This window comes from Monodelphis domestica, chromosome 5 (assembly GCF_027887165.1).
Source record: "Monodelphis domestica isolate mMonDom1 chromosome 5, mMonDom1.pri, whole genome shotgun sequence".
NCBI lineage: Eukaryota > Metazoa > Chordata > Mammalia > Didelphimorphia > Didelphidae > Monodelphis > Monodelphis domestica.
The window spans coordinates 258,498,332-258,517,399 of record NC_077231.1 but is presented as its reverse complement, the minus strand read 5'-3'; the positions used below and the strand labels follow the sequence as shown (position 1 = coordinate 258,517,399).

Genomic DNA, 19,068 nt, shown 5'->3' with positions numbered 1-19,068 from the left:
GAGAGGGATGGGAAAGAACATGGATTGCAAAATGTCAGAGAACAGATATTAAAAATTGTATCAATGTGCAATCTGGAAAAATAAAAATAAGTATTTTTAAGTGAATGCAACATTCTGCATCTGTAGCCACCCCTCTCTTTCAATACTGACCTTTCAGGGCTGTTGTGAAGATCAAGTGAGACACTATTTGTAAAACTCTTAGAACAGTGCCTGCCACAGAGGAAGTTCACATGAATGTGAACTATTATTATTTCCTCAACTATAAAATAGGGATAATAATAGCACCTACCTCACAATGTTGTTTTGAGAATTAAATGAAATACTCTATATAAAAATTGCCTGAAACATTGTAGGTGCTATATAAATATTTATTCCTTCCTTTATACTTATAAATACTTATTCCTCCTTTCTTTATTCTCTTTTTTTGAGGTATAGTCCTAGCAGAAATAGATTGTGAATCTTAAAATTTCTCAGACACTACCTTGGAACATTTGGTTAAGGCTATTCCCCATTTTAAACAATTAAGGTACTTGGTCAGAAATGTATTGGGAACTCTAACATTACTCCACCCATACTTAGGCATACTTTAGGGGAAGATAAAGTTATAAACTCCTGATGAAACAATGAGAAAAAGTCCCCAACCTATACTTATAGTAAAGATAGAACCTTAAGCTAGGTCTATTTTTAGATCTAATACAAAAGGGTGCTAAGTATCTATGAAGGTCAAATTAATCACTAAAAGGTCAAGCAACTTACAAAGGGTAAGCTTAGCAAAGAGGTGTGAAGTACTCAGAAGATATAATCTACCCAGAGAAGGTGAGAACTAAAGAGTGTTTTAAAAACTAAGAATGGGCAGTCCTAGGAAAAGCGTCTACTGTGATTGGTAGACATGAAAATTTAGGGGAGGTGACACCAGAGAAAGCTTGAGACCTCTGAAGTTAGTTCAGCTTTGGAAGCTGAATTGGAGGTCAGGAGTCAGAGCTGGCTCCCTGAACTCAACAAAAATGGCATGCATGTACTGCCTGGTAAATTCTTGTGTATATTCTAAATTGTTTTCCAGAATGGTTGTACCCATTCACAGGTCCACCAACATGTATCAATTTGCCTATTTTACCACAGCTTTTCCAACATTTATCATTTTTCTTTTTTGTCATCTTGGCCTCTTTTATGGGCATAAAATACAATCTTAGAACAGCTTTAGTTTGCATTTCTCTAATTAGTAATGCTTTGAAGCATTTTATCATATCACTAAGCATACCATCTATTTCCTCCCTTGAGAACCTCCTGTTCAGATTCTTAGACTTCATCAGTTAGTGTAAGGGGTAAAGTTGGAGGGTTTTGACTAATATATTATACTTATGGTCACCAGGGATTAATTCAAATCCCAATAAAAAATACTCAAGTCAGTTTTGGGAATTTTATGGTGGTTTAATTAATATAGAGGGAAGGAAATAAGAAGAAGAGAGAGGGAAAAGGGTTTAAGATTTCTCTGGCCTAGCCTAAACCAAGGGGAGTTCAGAGAACCTCAGCCACGAGGCCTCCTCCAAGATTTAATCTAGCTCGGCTTCCAGTCACGAGGCCTCCTCTGAGATGAGGGGCCTCCTAGGAGGATAGCATTTTAGGAAAGCGAAAGGAAAAAAAAAGGAATCAGCCTAAACTCCGAGAGAGCTCAGGGAAGACGCCTCACCTGACCCACGCCAAGATGCCAAAACACCAAAACGCTGCCATATGCCACACTGCTAGTTGAACCCCACATCTCTCAGAGAGAGACCCGGAGCTCACACTTCCGCCGCCAAAAAGAGCTCAGCAAAAGGAAGTCATGCAGATATATAGACTTTTTTTTTTTATATCACTTCCTGCATCTCACATGTACCAATGGTAACTTAAGCTTGACTTAGGACAGCCCAAGGGGTCTGTCAGTTGTTTCTTATTTGTCATTTGCTAGCACATGTCTGTCTCAACACTTAATCCTTAAGTAGGGGTGTATACATTCCTGGTTGCTAGACTAAGCAGGGTGGAGTAAATCTAAAATTCACATTAGGGAATGGCTTTTTCTTATAAATTTGAATCATTAACTTATATGTCTTATAAAGGGGACCTTTATCAGTGAAATCTGCTGCAAAGATTTTTTCCCAGTTAATTATCTCCCTTTTAATTTTAACTTTCTTAGATTTCTGCAAAAACAAATTAATTATATCCAATTAAAGTGTTCTACTTTTTTTTTGTGATCCTCTCTATTCCTTATTTGGTCATGAACTTTTCTCCTACCCATAGATCTAATAGGTAACATTCTTTAATTTGTTTATAATGTGACCTAAGTCATATATCTAAGTCACATACATATTTGGAGTTTAAGTTGGTATAAGGTATGAGATATTGATCTAAATAGAATTTTTCCTATTCTAACTGCTAACCCATTTTTCTCATAATTTTTGTCAAATAGCGAATCCTTATCCCAGAGGATGGGATTTTTTTGGGTTCAAGAACTAATAAGGAATTAGATTTATTTTCTTTGCTATATTGTGCACCTAATCTGTTCTAGTGATTAATCTATTTTAAAATCATTACCAAATTGTTTTAATTTCCTTAAAGCAATTATCTATATCTGTAATCATAAAACAACATATATCATAGGAATATCATATGTACACACATATAAACAAGAGCTACAATTACTTATAATTGAGATAAACCTGAAATTTATCTTTTATCCTTTATATAGGTTCATGGGTATTAGGATCTCTATTAGCATTTCTATTTGACACAGTAATCGAAATGTTTGCTTTAATAATAAGACAAGAAAAATTTAAAGAAAATTATAGGTAAAGGAAATACAAAATTATCATTTTTGTAGATGATTTTATGGTCTACTTAAAGAATCCAAAAGTCAGCTAAAAAATTAACTGAAACAATAACTTCACAAACTTTCATAATATAAAATAAATCTAACAAATCATCAGTCTTCATTATGTCCCATCCCTAACTTCCTTCTCTAGATATTTGTGGTGGGGTTTCCCACTGGGAGCGATCCAGAACCCTCTCTCTTGGTTAAGCTGAGCTATCTTGCTCCCAATGAGGGATCTCCTTCATTCTATATTGTCTAGTATGTAGTCTCTTATGTATACTTTCTCTGACTTCTATTTTGAATAAAGAGCTTGGATTTCCTTTTCCTTCCAAAAATGATAAAGCAATCAAAAATTAGATGAACCCTGATCATATCCCCTATTTGAATAATATTTAAGGAAGCAGATAATTCTATGTCTAGACTAGTTACTCCCTCTCTGAGGGAAGCAAAGTGGTGCGACCTCTGGCACCCTTCCAGTTTCCCTCTCTGGCAGAGAAGGGAGGGGGAAGAAGCAGCTCAAGGTGTCTAGTCTACATCCCTTCCAACCACACACAACAATAAGCCCCACTGGTAGTGGGTCTCACTCTATATGCAGGGCTCCTGCTGTCCTGGTAGGGACTCCCTTCACCCATGTGCATCACAACCCAACCCCTGGATGACTTAGATGAGAACCCAGAGTTACCTCTATTCTACAACTTAGCAACAGGGAAAGACTTAAGATTTACATCATAATAAAAATAATTTAGACTTTCCCTAGTGACTCAAGCCATCCCTATGAAACAACAATTCCTGTGCTTTGTATCAGGTTTGTGGGGCTATTTACCCATACACTAAATTATTGACCTTTCCTGCTTCTCATAATTTTCCTCCCCTCTCTTTTTCTCTATCAAAATAATCAGCAGTCACTTCTATACTCTACACCCCTGCCCATCCCAGCTACCTCTCACTAAACTTTAATTTCCTCAGCCTTTTATTTTGTTGCCTCTAATTTGTTGTGCATTTGGAAACAAGAGACTCAATCTCTTAGAATTGTGTCTAAATTAAAAGTAAACATCCTCTGAATTGGGATTTTAGGAGCTGGCCTAAAAATGATAGGTGTTTGATTTACCTCATGAATTAGGGCAACTATTTTGACTGTAAAAGAGTTTTTGACTTATTTCTCCATTCCCATCTAGGTTCTCAGGTAACTGAAGTCCTGAATAAGTGACCTCTGGATAAATGGAGGATGAGCATTGCAATTTAAACAATGCAAAGTACTCAAGGGAACAGAACAGTGATGGGCAACCTTTTGAGCCTGGTGTGTCAAACTTCCGCCAAAAAACCAAGCATAACTTGGGTGGTGTATCACTTTGAGAAAAAAAATCGTAATTTCACAATATTCACATCCTTCTCAGCATGTGCATCATCAAAAATGGCTCTATGTGTCAGTGCTGACACAAATGTCATAGGTTCGCCATCACAGGAATAGAAAAAGTTAAACTGCCAGGGATATACGGTTGTGTTATAACAACTTTCCTTACCTCTTCAGTCTCAAAAGGTACAGGGTCACCCAGTCCGAAAAGAGTTCTTGCCTTGAAAGGGTTTCTAGCGCCCAAAATTCCTAAATGAAAATATTTTTTCAGAAGCTTATAATACTACTACTTTTCATATAATTTCATATTCCCTAGAAACTTTTGATTTATGTTCTTCTGTGACACAATGCCTCCAACACATTTTCACTAGATGTTCTACAAGTACCTCAAACTTAGTAAACCAAAATTTAGCTCATAATCCACCTTCCCCCTAAAAAATTACTTCTATTCCATTAACAAACTCCCTAACTCTTTGAGGGCAGAAACTATGTTTTGCCTCTTTTTGTAATACCAGTGCTTTCCACAGTGCCTAGTAATGTAGCAGGTATTTAATCAGTATTTATTGCTTGACTGACTAAACTAATCTATGAACCTAATTCAAGTGTTATCAATTCCACAAATCCTTCTCTAATTCTGCTTAGCTGAAAGTCATTAAAGTCCCTCTGGTGACCAAGCTTTGCTGTATTTCCCCTTCCCACCTGGCATCACAATTTCTCAGATCTATGTCTAATTGCTTCTATTAGAGCTAAATTCAATGAGGGCAGAACCTGGGGCATACTGTTCTTATTATTACCTTCCATGTCTAGCACAGCTCCCTGAAAATTTAATAAGTAAGTTACTGTTCAGTGCTAAGTATTCAGGTTATCTGAAAAGGATGCTAATGTGGAATGACTTAATTCAGAGGGAAAAATCCATTTTTTTGGATTTGCCATCCTATTCTAAGATTATTCTAAGATTAACTCCATGGAAATCCATCTCAGTAGCATATTCTGCCTTAAGAAACATGATACATAAAAATCTTAGCTTACCAAATAGATGACATTTACTCAGTGCCTGTTATGTGCCAGGCATGGTGCTAAACACTGGGAAACAGAAAGACAAAAATGTACTCAAGTTCATATACTCAAGGGACTTCCTTCCTACCAGAGGAAACAACATGTGGTCCCATAAATAAATACAAGATATTTGCTAGGGAGAGGGGGTGGAGGGGTAATAAAGAGGGTACTTGATCTCAGAAACCTGGACGTGGCATTTGAGCTGGATTTCAAAAGAAGCTAGTGATTCTAAGAGGCAGAGGTGAGGCAGAAGAGCATTCAGATATCTGGGTCAACCTGTGTAAATCAATTTTAATCAACAATTGGGTTGTTTTCATACAAAGGAATGAAAGCTTATAAAAAATAAAAGATGGACTCAAACTCCCCATTCATTATCAAATCTTTACATACAAATACACTGAACACTGAACCAGTTACAAATTTTTTCTGGACTACTTAGCTATCTCCCAGAGTACTGTGAAAAAACCTGAACAGAATTTATTTCTCTAAAATCGAAACAAATTACAGATTTTAGGTAACTGATATCTTGTGGAATATAGCTGGAATGAAGGAAGAAATACTATAAAATGTTTTGTCTATTTAAAATTCACAAGATTTTGTAACTATTCTGTTGTCATGGAAACAGATAGGAATGAAATTAAAATGAGCACAGTTCTATAGCAAAGATGCTTTCTGATCAGGTCTCATTCCCTAAAAGTAAGAAAGACTTTAAAGAAAATCAGCTATATTTTAAGTGCTAATCAAATATCTTATAATCAAAGGTTTATTTATATAAATGCTATTGCTGACAGTACACAGAACTGTCAAGATAAATCTCAGAATACAAATTTTATGTATTTCCTTAGCTTAGAAAGTGGTCCCAAAAACCTCTCCATAATTTGTCCCTGGGTTTGCTTTTCTTCCCTAGATTTGGGAAAGATGGGCCTTTTTTCAACAACAGTAGTGGTACTGGGTCTGTATCCCAAAGAGATCAGAGATAAGGGAAAAGGGGAGGGAGGGAGAGGATTGGAATCACAAATGTCAGAAAACAATTGTAAAAACTTTTTGATATATAAATGAAAAAAATTAATAAGGTTAATAATAAATGTCTGATGAAGAAGGAAAAAAGAAAAGGTAGAACAAAACTTTAACCCTTATAAGGGCTGTGAGGATACCTCCTCTTATGAACTGGTTAGGCACTAGGAGGGATCTAATTGTCACTACTTCTAGTATCCAGAAAACAGGTCAAGAAAAAGTATATTCTTGCCAGTATTTAGGACTTACTGGGTCATTGGATCCTACCTGTATAACTCCTAATCTTTATATTTTCATTTCTTTTCTCCAAATTTTCTTTTTCTTTTTTGAAAAAAAAAAATCTTCTATCTTAAAATCAGTACTGCATATTGGTTCCAACACAGAAGAGCAATAAGGGCTACGCAATGAAAATTAAGTGATTTGCCCAGGGCCACATAGCTAAGAAGTGTCGGAGGACAATTTTGAACCCAGAACCTCCTACTCCAGGTCTGACTCTCAAACCTGACTTTCTTCCAAGACCCTGAATTCAAATCTGAGGAAGCAGGTATCTGAGCAAGAAAATGACACTAATAATAGCCAGAAATGAGAAACTGGTTAAGTTTAAAATAACTGGTCTATATTCTTTTAAATTTTATTTAACAAAAAAAAATTGGAATTTTTCTTGCTAATGTGTCATTAGCATTGAAATAAAGACAATAAATATTCCTAAAATTAAATTATGAAAAGTAAAATATCACACAGTAATACCTGAGGTATGTTGAACTCCTTTAGCTGGGCCTGAGTTATCTCACTGAGCTCCCGAAATGTCATTGTAAAGTCAGCTTTTGTGTCTTCCATGAGCTAATAAAAGTAATTACATTTCTGTCAATTTCTATCCACATTTTTCTTAAGTATCTCTAAATCAAGCAATAGTTCAAATATTTAAAAGTTTAAAAAAAAAACTCACACGTAGAAGAAATGCAATCAAATAATCATCATTCTCTTTCTCACCAAGGAGGCCTAATTTGGCTTTGAAAAGTTCTTTAAATCTTAAAATAGAAATGACAATAAGATTTAGAAAACTATTATTTTTTAAGAGCCGTCTTCAAACTACTTAGAAAAATTAAAAATCTGTACTCATTAATGACACACCTTCTGTAATACAGAGTAGGATATCCCACAAGAATCTGAGCAGCACTGTTAAAAACAAAATAATTAAAATTTATTGTAAATTATTCTTTAAAGAAACCAACCATTAAAGAGATGAAAATAAACAACAAACCAATACTTATAGGATACAGCAAAAGCAGTAGGGGAAATTAGAGGAAATTTATAAATGAGAAAATTTCTATCTCTAAATGCTTATATTAATAAATTAAAAAAAGAAAAGATTAATGAATTGGGAATGCAATTTAAAAAAACTAGAAAAAGCACAAATTAAAAATCTCCAACTAAGCACCAACTTGGAAATCCTAAAAATTAAAGGTGAGATCAATAGAACTGAACGTAATAAATTCATTAAATAAATCAATCAATCAAGGGGTTCGTTTTGTTTAAAAAAATTAACAAAACATAGAAATCATCGGTTAATATAATTTTTAAAAAGAGAGAATAAAACCAAATCACTAACCTTAAAGATGAAAAGGGTAAAGATATCACCAGTGAAGAAGAAATGAAAGGAATTGTTTTGAGTTATTTCACTCAAATATATACAAACAAATTTAACAATGTAAGTGAAATGAAAGAATACCTATAACAAATTTACTACCTAGACTATTAGAGGAGAAAATAAAATATCTAAATAAACCTATTTTAGAAAAAGAAATTGAACAAGCCATAAATGAATTTCCTAAGAAAAAAAGCATCAGGATCAGATAAGGATCACAAGTAAAGTGTACCAAGCATTCAAAGATGAACTAATTCCAATATTATATAAATTAATTGAAATAACAGATAAAGAAAGTGTTACCAAACTCCTTTTATGAAACAAATATAGTGTTTATATCTAAATCAGGAAAAGCAAAAATAGAGAAAGAAAATTGTAGACCAATATATAAATGAATATAGAGGCAAATAAAATAATAAATATTACTAAATAAAATAAATAAAGTTAATAAAAACTACTAAAATAATAAATAAATAAATAAATGAAATAATAAATAAATAAGTTAAATAATAAATTAAATAATAGCTAGGAGACTACAACAATATATCACAAAGAATATACATTGTGACCAAAAAGGATTTATACCAGGAATGCAGGTATGGTTTAATATAAGGAAGCCTATCAACAAAATTGGTATATTACTAAAAAAAGTAATTTTTAAAACTATATGACAGTAGATGCTGAAAAAGCCTTTGACAAAAGACAGCATTCAATCCTATTAAAAACACAAGAAAACGGGGTAGCTAGGGGGCATAGTGGATTGAGAGCCAGGCCTAGGGATGAGAGTTCCTGGGTTCAAATATGACCTCAGATACTTCCTAGCTGTGTGTCCCTAAGCAAGTCACTAAACCCCCATTGCCTGGTCCTTACTACTTTTCTGCCTTGGAACCAATACACAGTACTGATTCTAAGATGAAAGGTAAGGGGTTTAAAAAAACCTAAAATACTAGAAGGCATAGATATCAATGAATTTTTTTAAAATGGCATGAAGCATTTACCTAAAAACATGAGCAAGTATTATTTGTAATGAGGACAAGCTTTAAGTCTTCCCACTAAGATCAGGAGTGAAACAAGGATGCCCATTATCAACAATATTATTTAACATAGTATTAGATATGCTAGCAATCACAATAAGAGAAGGAAAAGAAATTGAAGGAATCAAATGGCCAAAAAAGGAGGAAATAAAACTATCTCTTTTTGCAGACAATATGATAGTGCATATAGAAAATCCTAGATTTAACTAAAAAGTTGGTTGAAACAATGGATAATTTTAGCAAAGTAGCAGGATATAAAATAAATCCACATGAGTTGTGAGCATTTTATATATCACTAACAAAGTCCTGCAAGGAGAAATAGAAAGAAATACCGCATTTAAAATAACTATAGACAGAATAAAATACCTAGGAGTATATCTGCCAAAACAAACCTAGGAAACACATGAACATAATTATAAAATATTCTGTATACAAAGACAGATTTAAATAGAGAAATATTAATTGTTCATGAATAAGAAGTTAGTTAATAATTAATCAAATAATTAAAATTACTATCCTACCTAAATTAATCTACTTATTCAATGCCATCCCAATCACATTACCAAAAAATCTCTTACTGAGATAGAAAAAATAATCATTTGGAAGAACAAAAGAATGAGCAAAGGAGTGGTCAGCTGGATGGCTCACTGGATCGAGAGCCAGGCCTAGAGACAGGAGGTCCTAGGTTCAAATCTGGCCTCAGACACTTCCTAGCTGTGTGTGATCCTAGACAAGTCACTTAATTTTGGGAACCATTCAGCAGTCTCCCTGAGGATGAGGGTTTGCTCCATCTAGATGTGATGATCCAGTCGAGTAATGGAGATGAGAAGCACTGTGTACTGAGGCCCACGTGCATAGGCATCACACAGTGTTCTGTCATAGCACGGAGGTTCATTTATTATATAGGGTTTCAAATACATATTTCTTTGGCACACAATCAATTTTCTACATATATGTTTCCATGGAACTTAACTATAAGACATGTAGCTAGTCAACAAAACACTGTTACTATAGATGAATGACATAGACAAGGTGATCTAGAGGTTAGTTCTCCCTGACCTAGGAGAATCATTGTTACTTTTGGTCAGCTTTCACAATCAATCACAACTACTTAAGAGATGAGTAACAAAACATTTTTTAGGTAGGTACAAGGTTAGAGGGCAATTTAATGACATCAGATGTGGGGTTTTCCTCAATTTACAAGTTCTATTTTTCTTGTGTTACTTTAAAGTACCTGGCAATGTTGCTTGGTTTCTGTCCATAAACAGAACTTAGTGGAGTGTGTCTTGAAGGTGATTGATGTTCTTGGCTTACCTGGTTTGTAATAGGAGTGAATGTAGCTTTGTGGAGAAGGAAGGAGGGGGGTAATGGGTAGTGATCTCTAGGTTATAATTTTGTGAATGTAATCTTTTAGGATAAAAGTCTGGGGGGATTAAGGTGGGATATATGTTTATTGATTCTATAAGTATTTGCTCTCATATTATTTCTTTTGTGTGGGAGAAAAATAATCATCCATTCTTGAGTGAAGTTAAAGAGAGAAAGTCACAGAGGGGGATCAGTGGGGACCTCATTCTCTGGGGGCTACCTTGCAGACCCCATTTCTGCAGACTGTGCCCTTGTCAGCCAGTGAGGTTAAGATGGCCTCCAGCAACTTAACTCCCATTGCCTAGCCCACATAGCTCTTCTGACTTAGAATCAACATTAATTCTAAGTCAGAAGGTAAGGGTTTAAAAAGAAAAAAAAAAGAAAGAAAGAAAGAACAGGCATAGCAAAATAATTAATGAAAAAATTGTAAAAGGAGGTCTAATGGTACCAGATTTTTAAACTGTATTATAAAGCAGTAATTATCAAAATTATCTAATATTTCGGTGTCATACCTATCAAACTACCAAGAAACATTTTTTATAGAATTTTTAAAAAGTATAACAAAGTTCATCTGGAAGAACAAAAGATCAAGAATAAAAAGGGAAATAATAAAAAAAAATGTACTGTGTACCAGATCTTAAACTATACTATAAAGCAATGATCATCAAAACAATATGGTATTGGCTAAAGACAGAAGGGTGGATCAATGGAATAGACTAGGGGTGGGTGACCTCAGTATCCTAGTGTTTGATAAACCCAAAGATCTCAGCTTTTGGGACAAGAACTAAATATTTGACAAAACTGCTGGGGAAATTGGAAAACAGTATAGAAAAAATCAGGTTTAGAAAAACATCTCACACCCTATACCAAGATCAATTCAAAATGGTGTAAAAATAATAAATGGTGAGTTACATAAAAATTGATAGAAAACTCACCAATACAGGTTCAAAACTGTTTGGATACTTTTGATAGATGTAATCAAAAATATCTTCAGTGATGAAGTAAAGCTCAAATGTGAACTTCCCTTCAGGGCCAGGATGCTAAAGAGACCCTTATTATAAAAAATAAAATATGTATTGAAATATATGAGGATAACAAGGATTTCTAATTCTAAGGGATTCTAAATCTACCCAAGTAAATTCCCTGGTTCCACAAGGAACCACTTCTCCTGTGTTTCACAGGCTATACTAATCCTCCCTGATCTGACTAACCCATATTTATAACTATCTAAATAAAAACTACCGCTATTATCCTTATAATTATTAACTTTACCTTCAAATTATAAAATAGCAAAGGCTAGCTGGTTGAGTTTCAACAAGATTCAAGTTAGGACTCTGAGCCTTAGCAGACCAGGTTTTTCTTTTGTCTTCTCAGAGTTAAATCAATCTATAAAAAACACAATAGATAGTCAATAGTGATTCCCAATTTGGGAAAGGAAAACACTAAGCTCCTTGAGGTCTTTCTCTCAGAGAGAGAGGCAAAGATGTTACCTCCTGCAACCCTAAGAGAGAGTCTCTGAGAGTGTGTCTCTGCCAAATGCCAGAGACCAACTGCCAACTGCCAGAGAGTAATTGACACAGAAAAAATGGTTATAACTGTCAGCAATTGAAATTAACACACTCTCTCAGCTCTGCTTCAAACTCCAATTCTTATCTCTAAACTAATAAAACAATACTTATTTTCTAATATAATCCTCATAATTTGTAAATGACTTAAATATAAAGGATGAAATCAGAAATAAATTAGGTGAACACAGAAAAGTATATCTGTGAGATCTTTGGGAAAGGAAGGAATTTGAGACCAAGCAAGAGATAGAGAACATTACAAAACGTAAAATGAATGATTTTGATTATATTAAGTTTAAAAGGTTTGCACAAACAAAACAAATGCAACCAAAATTAGAAGGAAAACAACAAACTAGGGAAAAACTTTTATAACAGAACTCTCTAACAAAGGTTTAATTTCCCAAATATATAAGGAACGAAGTCAAATTTACAAAAAAATCAAGCCATTTCTCAATCGACAAATGGTCAAGGGATATGAATACAGTTTTCAGATGAAGAAATCATAACTATCAATAATCACATAAAAAAGTGTTCTAAATCCCTCCCAATTAGAGAAATGCAAATAAAAACCACTCTAAGGTATCAACTCACACATAGCAAATTGGCCAATATGGCAGCAAAGGAAAGTGATAAATGTTGGAGGGGATATGGCAAAATTGGGACACTAATGCATTGCTGGTGGAGTTGTGAATTGATCTAACCATTCTGGAAGGCAATTTTGAATTATGCCTGCCCTTTAATCAAGCTATACCACTTCTGAGTTTGCACTCCAAAGAAATACTAAGGAAAAATGTTTGTACAAAAATATTTATACCTGCACTTTTTATAGTGACAAAAAATTGGGAAATGACAGGGTGTCCATTTATTAGGGAATGGCTGAACAAATTGTGGTATCTGATGGTGATGGAATGTTATTGTGCTGAAAGGAATAATGAACTGGAGGATTTCTATGCAAACTGTTAAGACCTGGAATTGAGTGAAATGAGCAGAACCAGGAGAACATTGTATACAGAAAGTTAAACGTTGTGAAACAATAAAATCTAATAGATTTTTCAACTAGCAACAATGTAATGACCCAGGACAATTCTGAGGAACTTATGAGAAGAACGCTATCCACATTCAGAGAAAGAACTGAGGGAGAAAAACGCAGAAAAAAAACATATGGTTGATCATGTGGTTCGATGGGGATGTGATTAGGGTTTTGATATTAAAATATCACTATTGTAAATATGAATAAAATGGAAATAAGTTTTGAACAATGATACATGTATAACCCAGGGGAATTGCTTGTCAGCTCCAGGAGGAGGGAAAAGGGTTGGGAAAGATCATGAATCATGTAACCATGGAAAAATATTCTAAATAAGTAAATTAATTTTTAAAAATTATCTAATACTGACTAAGAAATAGAAAGATTGATACTGGAACCAGTCAGACATACAACATACAGTGGCAAAAGAATGTAGTAACTTTGTATTATAATAATTAAAATAGTGGAAGACATAAATTGTGGTAGATACAAGAGTGGATGGTTTAAATTGTGACCGCTGAAAATATGGTTTCAAGACAATGTCTTTTTTAAAATCAAATATAAGGTGGTCGCCAGGGAAATATTCTAAATTATGAAATATACCCAAGTCAACTGGGTTTTATAGATATTTTAATTCATACAAATGAGGAATTAAAGAAAAGAAAGAGAGAAAAAAGGAAATAATGAGAAAAGGATAGGCCGGCCCAGGGGAGCCCTGGCCAACCCAGGCCTAAGCCCTAGGAGAAAGATCAGTCAGTCCTTAATCACTTACCACAAGATCTGTCCAAGCAAGGATTCTAGTCACACCAGGCCAGCTTCATCTCAGCTGACTCCACCAGCTCAAGCCTGAATCTGAATCTGAATGTGAATCTGAATGTCAATCTTTCTTCAGCTCCCTTTCTGAGCTCCTTTTAAAGGGAAATTTCTCCTGTGTCACCTCTCCTAAATTCTTACATCTACCAATCACAGTAGACGTTTTCCAAAGGACAAACCATTCTTAATTCACACCTAAGAAGTCTAAACTTTTGAGTAATTCATGCCTGAGTAAGTTCTCACCTCTTTGCCTTTTGCAAGTTCACAAGTTGCCTGACCTTTAAAGGTACTTAGCACCCTTTTGTATTAGTTCTAAAAATAGGCATAGCTTAAGAACTTTTTGCCTTATTATAAGTATGGGTTTAAGTACTTTTCATTGTTCAGCAAAGAGTTTACAATTTTATCTTCCCCTAAAGTATGCTTAAGTAGGGGTAGAGTAGAGGTCTTTACATTCCTGATCTAAGTAGAGTTCTCACATTCCTAGTCTAAGTTCCTTCATTGTTCAAAGTGGGGAATGGTCTTAACCAAACCTTATGTAGTAGGGTCTGAGAATTTTTAAGGTTCACAATTCTAACCTTATGAAGTAGGGTCTGAGAATTTTTAAGGTTCACATTATTTGACAAAAGCATAAATCAAATTTTTAGGATAAAAAAACCACTATTTGGTAAAAACTGCTGGGACAACTGGAAAGTAGTTTGGCAGAAACTAGGTATATAGACTAATATCTTATACCATTTACTAAGATAAGACAAAAATGGATACATGATCTAGATATAAAGGGAGATATAAGTAAATTAGAAGAACAGGGAACATATTACATATCAGATTCATGGATAGGAAAAGAATTTATGAGTAAACAAAAGACAGAGTATTGTGAAATATAAAATGGATAATCTTGATTACACTAAATTAAAAAGGTTTTTTATACAAATAAAATAAATGTTGACAAATTAGAAAGCAGAAAATTGGGAAAACCTGTTTATAAAGAGCCTCTAAGATAAAAGTCTGATATCTAAAATATATAGAGAACTTTGTCAAATGTATAAGAGTAAGAGCCATCCCCTAATTGATGAATATGAGCAAAAGATATGAAAAGACATAAAAAAGAAAACCACCATTTCAAATTTAAACTTGTATTGAAGAGAAAATGTGTCTTTCCCATTTATCAGAACATGAATTGCCTGAGGACAAAGAACACTTTCATTTTTTTATCTCCATGGCTTACCACAATATATTGCATATCCTGTAGTAGACACTTAATAAATGTTTAATTCAATTATTGGAGAACAATTTATTGATATAGTATTTACAGAGCATTAATTCCCAAAATTATCCTAATTTTTTTTATCCTAATTTTTAATAATACTGATAATGATCAAACTATGTCTCCCTCTGCTAAACTCTAATCTCACCAAGATCAAATATAAAATCCTCTGGTTTTTAAAGCCATTCACAACCCAGCCTCCTTCAACTTTTCCAACTTTCTCATATGTTATATTCCTTCAATCTACTGGATATTCCAGTGACATTGACCTCTCTGCTATCCTTGCATAAGACACTGCAGCCTGAAATGCTTTTGCTCCTCACCTGGACCTATTAAATTCCTTCTTTCTGCTAGAAGCTTTTCATGCCACCACCTTGTTGTTACTGATCTCTCTCTGATCATGCCTTCCTTCTACCTTGTATATATCCTATACTCACCCAGATTTTCATATGCTGTCTTTCTTATTAGAATGTGAACTCTTTAAAAGAGACTATTTTTGCTTTTCTTTCTATCCTCAGAGTCTGGGATGATTCCTGCTGGCACATAATGCATCTCATTATGTAGCAGACTAAAAACCTATTTTTAGAAAAAGCTTAATTTCATGGATATTATAATAATAGCTGACATGTACACATTGGGGTTGCTGAGTGGTACAGTAGATATAGCAGTAGACCTAGGGTCAGGAAGATCCATCTTCCTGGGTTCAAATCTGGCCCCAGACATTGACTAACTGTGCAGTCCTAGACAAGTCACTTCACCCTATTTGCCAAAGTTCCTAGTGTGTAAAATGAGCTGGAGAAGGAAATGATAAAAACACCCCAGCATCTTTGCCAAGAAGACCTCAAAAGGAATCAATCATAAAGAGCTGCATATAACTTAAACATATGAACACGTCTGTCATCTGAAATATGTGGGTAATATTGATGTTATGTTTGTAGACTTAGTATATCAAGGTTAGGTGGTTACTTGATACACCTAATAGGGAATAGGGCCAGCAGGGTAGATGCTATCTGACTCTTAGACAAAGGTTTAGAAACATCAAAGATAGGTTTTATTATTCAAATGAAGGACAGAGGACTAGAAACAAAGGAATTCCTATGAATTCTGGATACTCATCCCCCCTTTTCTAAGGGTTCTGCAAAGAACCATTTTCAAAGTCTTCTGGCTGCCTATGTCTACACCATCTATCTATAAAACCCACTATATAACTGCCTGTTCTACCAAGTCCTCACAAATAATGTTTGAAAAAGTTTATAGTTCGCCAGAGTAGCAGCTTTGAATTCATGGTGAGTTCACCCTCTTTGGCCTGGGCCCAAGATGGCTTCAGGCCTTTCCTACAGACAGGTTTACTGGCTTGCAGACAGTTCTCTTCCCAGATGGGCAAAAAATTGGGAAATGAGGGGATGCCCTCCAATTGGGGAATGGCTGAGCAAATTGTGGTATATGTTGATGATGGAATACTATTGTGCTCAAAGAAATAATCAAGTGGAGGAATTCCATGGAGACTGGAACAACCTCCAGGAAGTGATAACAGAGTGCAAGGAGCAGAAACAGGAGAACATTGTACACAGAGACTGATACACTGTGGTACTGAATGTAATGGACTTCTCTGCAAGTAGCAATGCAATGATCCAGGACAATTCTGAGGAACTTATGAGAAAGAATGCTATCCACATTCCGAGGAAAAACTGTGGGCATAGAAACACCAAAGAAAAACAACTGCTTAATTACAAGGGTCGAGGGGACTATGACTGAGGATGTGGACCCTAAATGAACATCCTAGTTCAAACATCAACAACATGGAAATAGGTTCTGATCAAGGATACATGTAATACCCAGTGGAATTGCATGAGGGCTACGGGAAGGGCAGGGGGGGGGGGGAGGGAGGAATAGAATATGATTTTTGTAACCAAAGAATAATTTTTGAAATTGACCAAATTTTTAAAAAATTAAAATAAAAAAAAAAGAATTAGGTTCAGAAGAATGGAAAAAGTCATGGGAACAGTTTTGGTGTTACCATTCTGAACCTCAAAGATTCACTACAACTGGTAGAAAGCTATGGAATATTTTCAAAGAAATATAACTACCATTGTTATATTCAAGTACTTTAGAAATTATAATTAAAGGCAGGCTAAGAATGGGCAGCTAGGTGGCTCAGTGGATTGAAAGGCAGGCCTAGAGAGAGGAGGTTCTGGGTTCAAATAGTGCTTTAGAAATTTCCCAACTGTGTGTGTGACCCTGAACAAGTCACTTAACCCCAATTGCCTAGCCCTTACTGCTCTCCTGCTTTGGAATTAATACAGTACTGATTCTAAGATGGAAGGAAGGTATGGGTGTTTTAAAAAGAAAAAAAGAGGAAAAAAAGATCCTATAGAAGACTTGCTTTAATGAACAGATTATATTTTTTTGGTAGGTAAATTAAGTCTTCTTGGATCTATTATGCTGGGTACATACTCCATTTATTTACTTTATTTATTATTACTTTACTTAGTAAGCTATTCCTTTATTTATATGCTTCAGCCCCACTTGTTTCTGCATTGAAGGAGTCAATAACATCTTAGTATTTAAAATTTTATAATATTCTAAGGAAATAAAATATTTTATAATTTCTATTCTTTCTACATAGAAATAAAACTTCAGTATCTAATTTAAAACCTTTTTCTGAGGCCAATGTATATAATTTGTTACAATGCTATGAAACTAACTATAATATGGCTTTTTTTTTAAACCTTTATGTTCCGTCTTGGAATCAATACTGTGTATTGATTCCAAGACAGAAGGGCAATAAGGGCTAGGCAATGAGAGTTAAGTGATTTGCCCAGGGTCACACAGCTGGGAAGTGTCTGAGGCCAGATTTGAACCTAAGACCTCCTGTCTGTAGGCCTGGCTCTCAATCCACTGAGCTACCCTGCTGCCCCACTATGACTTTCTTTTTTTTAATTATTAAAAGAAATCTCATGGCCTCTCCTTTTTCCAAACATATGTTCTTTATGGAAATTCTTATCTCTTAAATGGAAAGATGTGGTTAAAGAATACTCACAGCTGCTTTTGATTAGGATCCAATAAGAGGTTTAAAACTTGTAACAGTTTGTTCAAATTAAACATCCCAACATTGGCCTGGTTTCCTATTTTATATCTCCTTTCGTCATCAGATGTATTTGGTACAAAATCTATTTCAAACAAAACATTACACATCTGCAATGGGGTCAATACACAAAATATCTGCTATCAACATTTCTATGTTTATATAGTACATTAATAAAAATCCTTACATCAAGCACTTAATTCAGACTTAATACAAATACAAGAATATGAATTTATACTACAGCAACATGAATTCATTAGTAGTCACCTTAAAAGGAACCTTTTTATTTACAAATTTCCAGATCATCATAACAGCTATTTTCCTGTTTAGATACTAAACAAATAAAGATGCTAAAGACCACTGTTTGAATTTTTTTTACTTTAATTTCATCAGTCTAGGTATTTTCTTTACCAACAAAGGTCAAACCTCTCCATTTATTACTGTCCTATGTGAATATTGTATATGTTAAAATCTTCCCTGAGTCTTATAATTTTTCCCCTTATTCTTTCAGAATATTTTTGTATTTTAAAATTATGTTTTACTTATAAGACAATGAACTCTGAGGGGGAAATGATCCATACTGAACCCTCTCTTGTGAGAATAGAAAACAAATATATTAAATACAATATGAATATGAAAATGGCAACATATGAAACTTTCTGTTCTAGAAATCCCATCTCTCAACTATGAGAAAATGTTTTATTATGTGTGCTCTGAGACCTTAGTTAGAATCTGAGGTCTTTTTTGATGACCATTTCACTAAAATCACTATACTTATTGGGTATATTGTTTATATCATTGCCTCAGTTCATACAAAAGCATGTTTTACATAATGCTTCTTTGAATTCCTCAGTCATAATTTCTTCCTGTAGAATAATATTAAATTATATTCATATACTATTTGTTTAAAGAATTGACCATTTTATCTTCCACTACTGGACATATGTAGGCTCTAAAAACATATATTGGAATACTTCTCTAGGATTTGGGGAAAGGGACTTAAG

General features: G+C 34.3%; 1 protein-coding gene across 8 annotated transcripts in view; it reads right to left on the bottom strand.

Annotated features, from left to right (window-relative positions):
* LOC103092739 (protein adenylyltransferase SelO-like) overlaps window positions 1-19,068 on the bottom strand; it is a 55,577-nt gene that overhangs the window by 11,841 nt on the left and 24,668 nt on the right. For 4 of the 8 annotated variants that reach the window (XR_001625165.2, XM_016426337.2, XM_016426339.2 and 1 more), the window contains exons 12-16: window positions 18,020-18,149; window positions 7,398-7,442; window positions 7,213-7,294; window positions 7,014-7,106; window positions 4,366-4,445 (exon numbers count right to left, since the gene is read on the bottom strand). Coding sequence is in view for 6 of the 8 variants with exons in the window: in XM_016426337.2 (XP_016281823.2) it covers window positions 4,366-4,445; window positions 7,014-7,106; window positions 7,213-7,294; window positions 7,398-7,442; window positions 18,020-18,149 (430 nt within the window). In the remaining 2 variants the exon portion in view is untranslated. Of the gene's footprint in view, window positions 1-4,365; window positions 4,446-5,225; window positions 5,280-7,013; window positions 7,107-7,212; window positions 7,295-7,397; window positions 7,443-18,019; window positions 18,150-19,068 lie in introns of all 8 variants that reach the window. The other 4 variants (XR_008912419.1, XM_016426338.2, XM_016426342.2 and 1 more) reach the window with 4 other exon arrangements.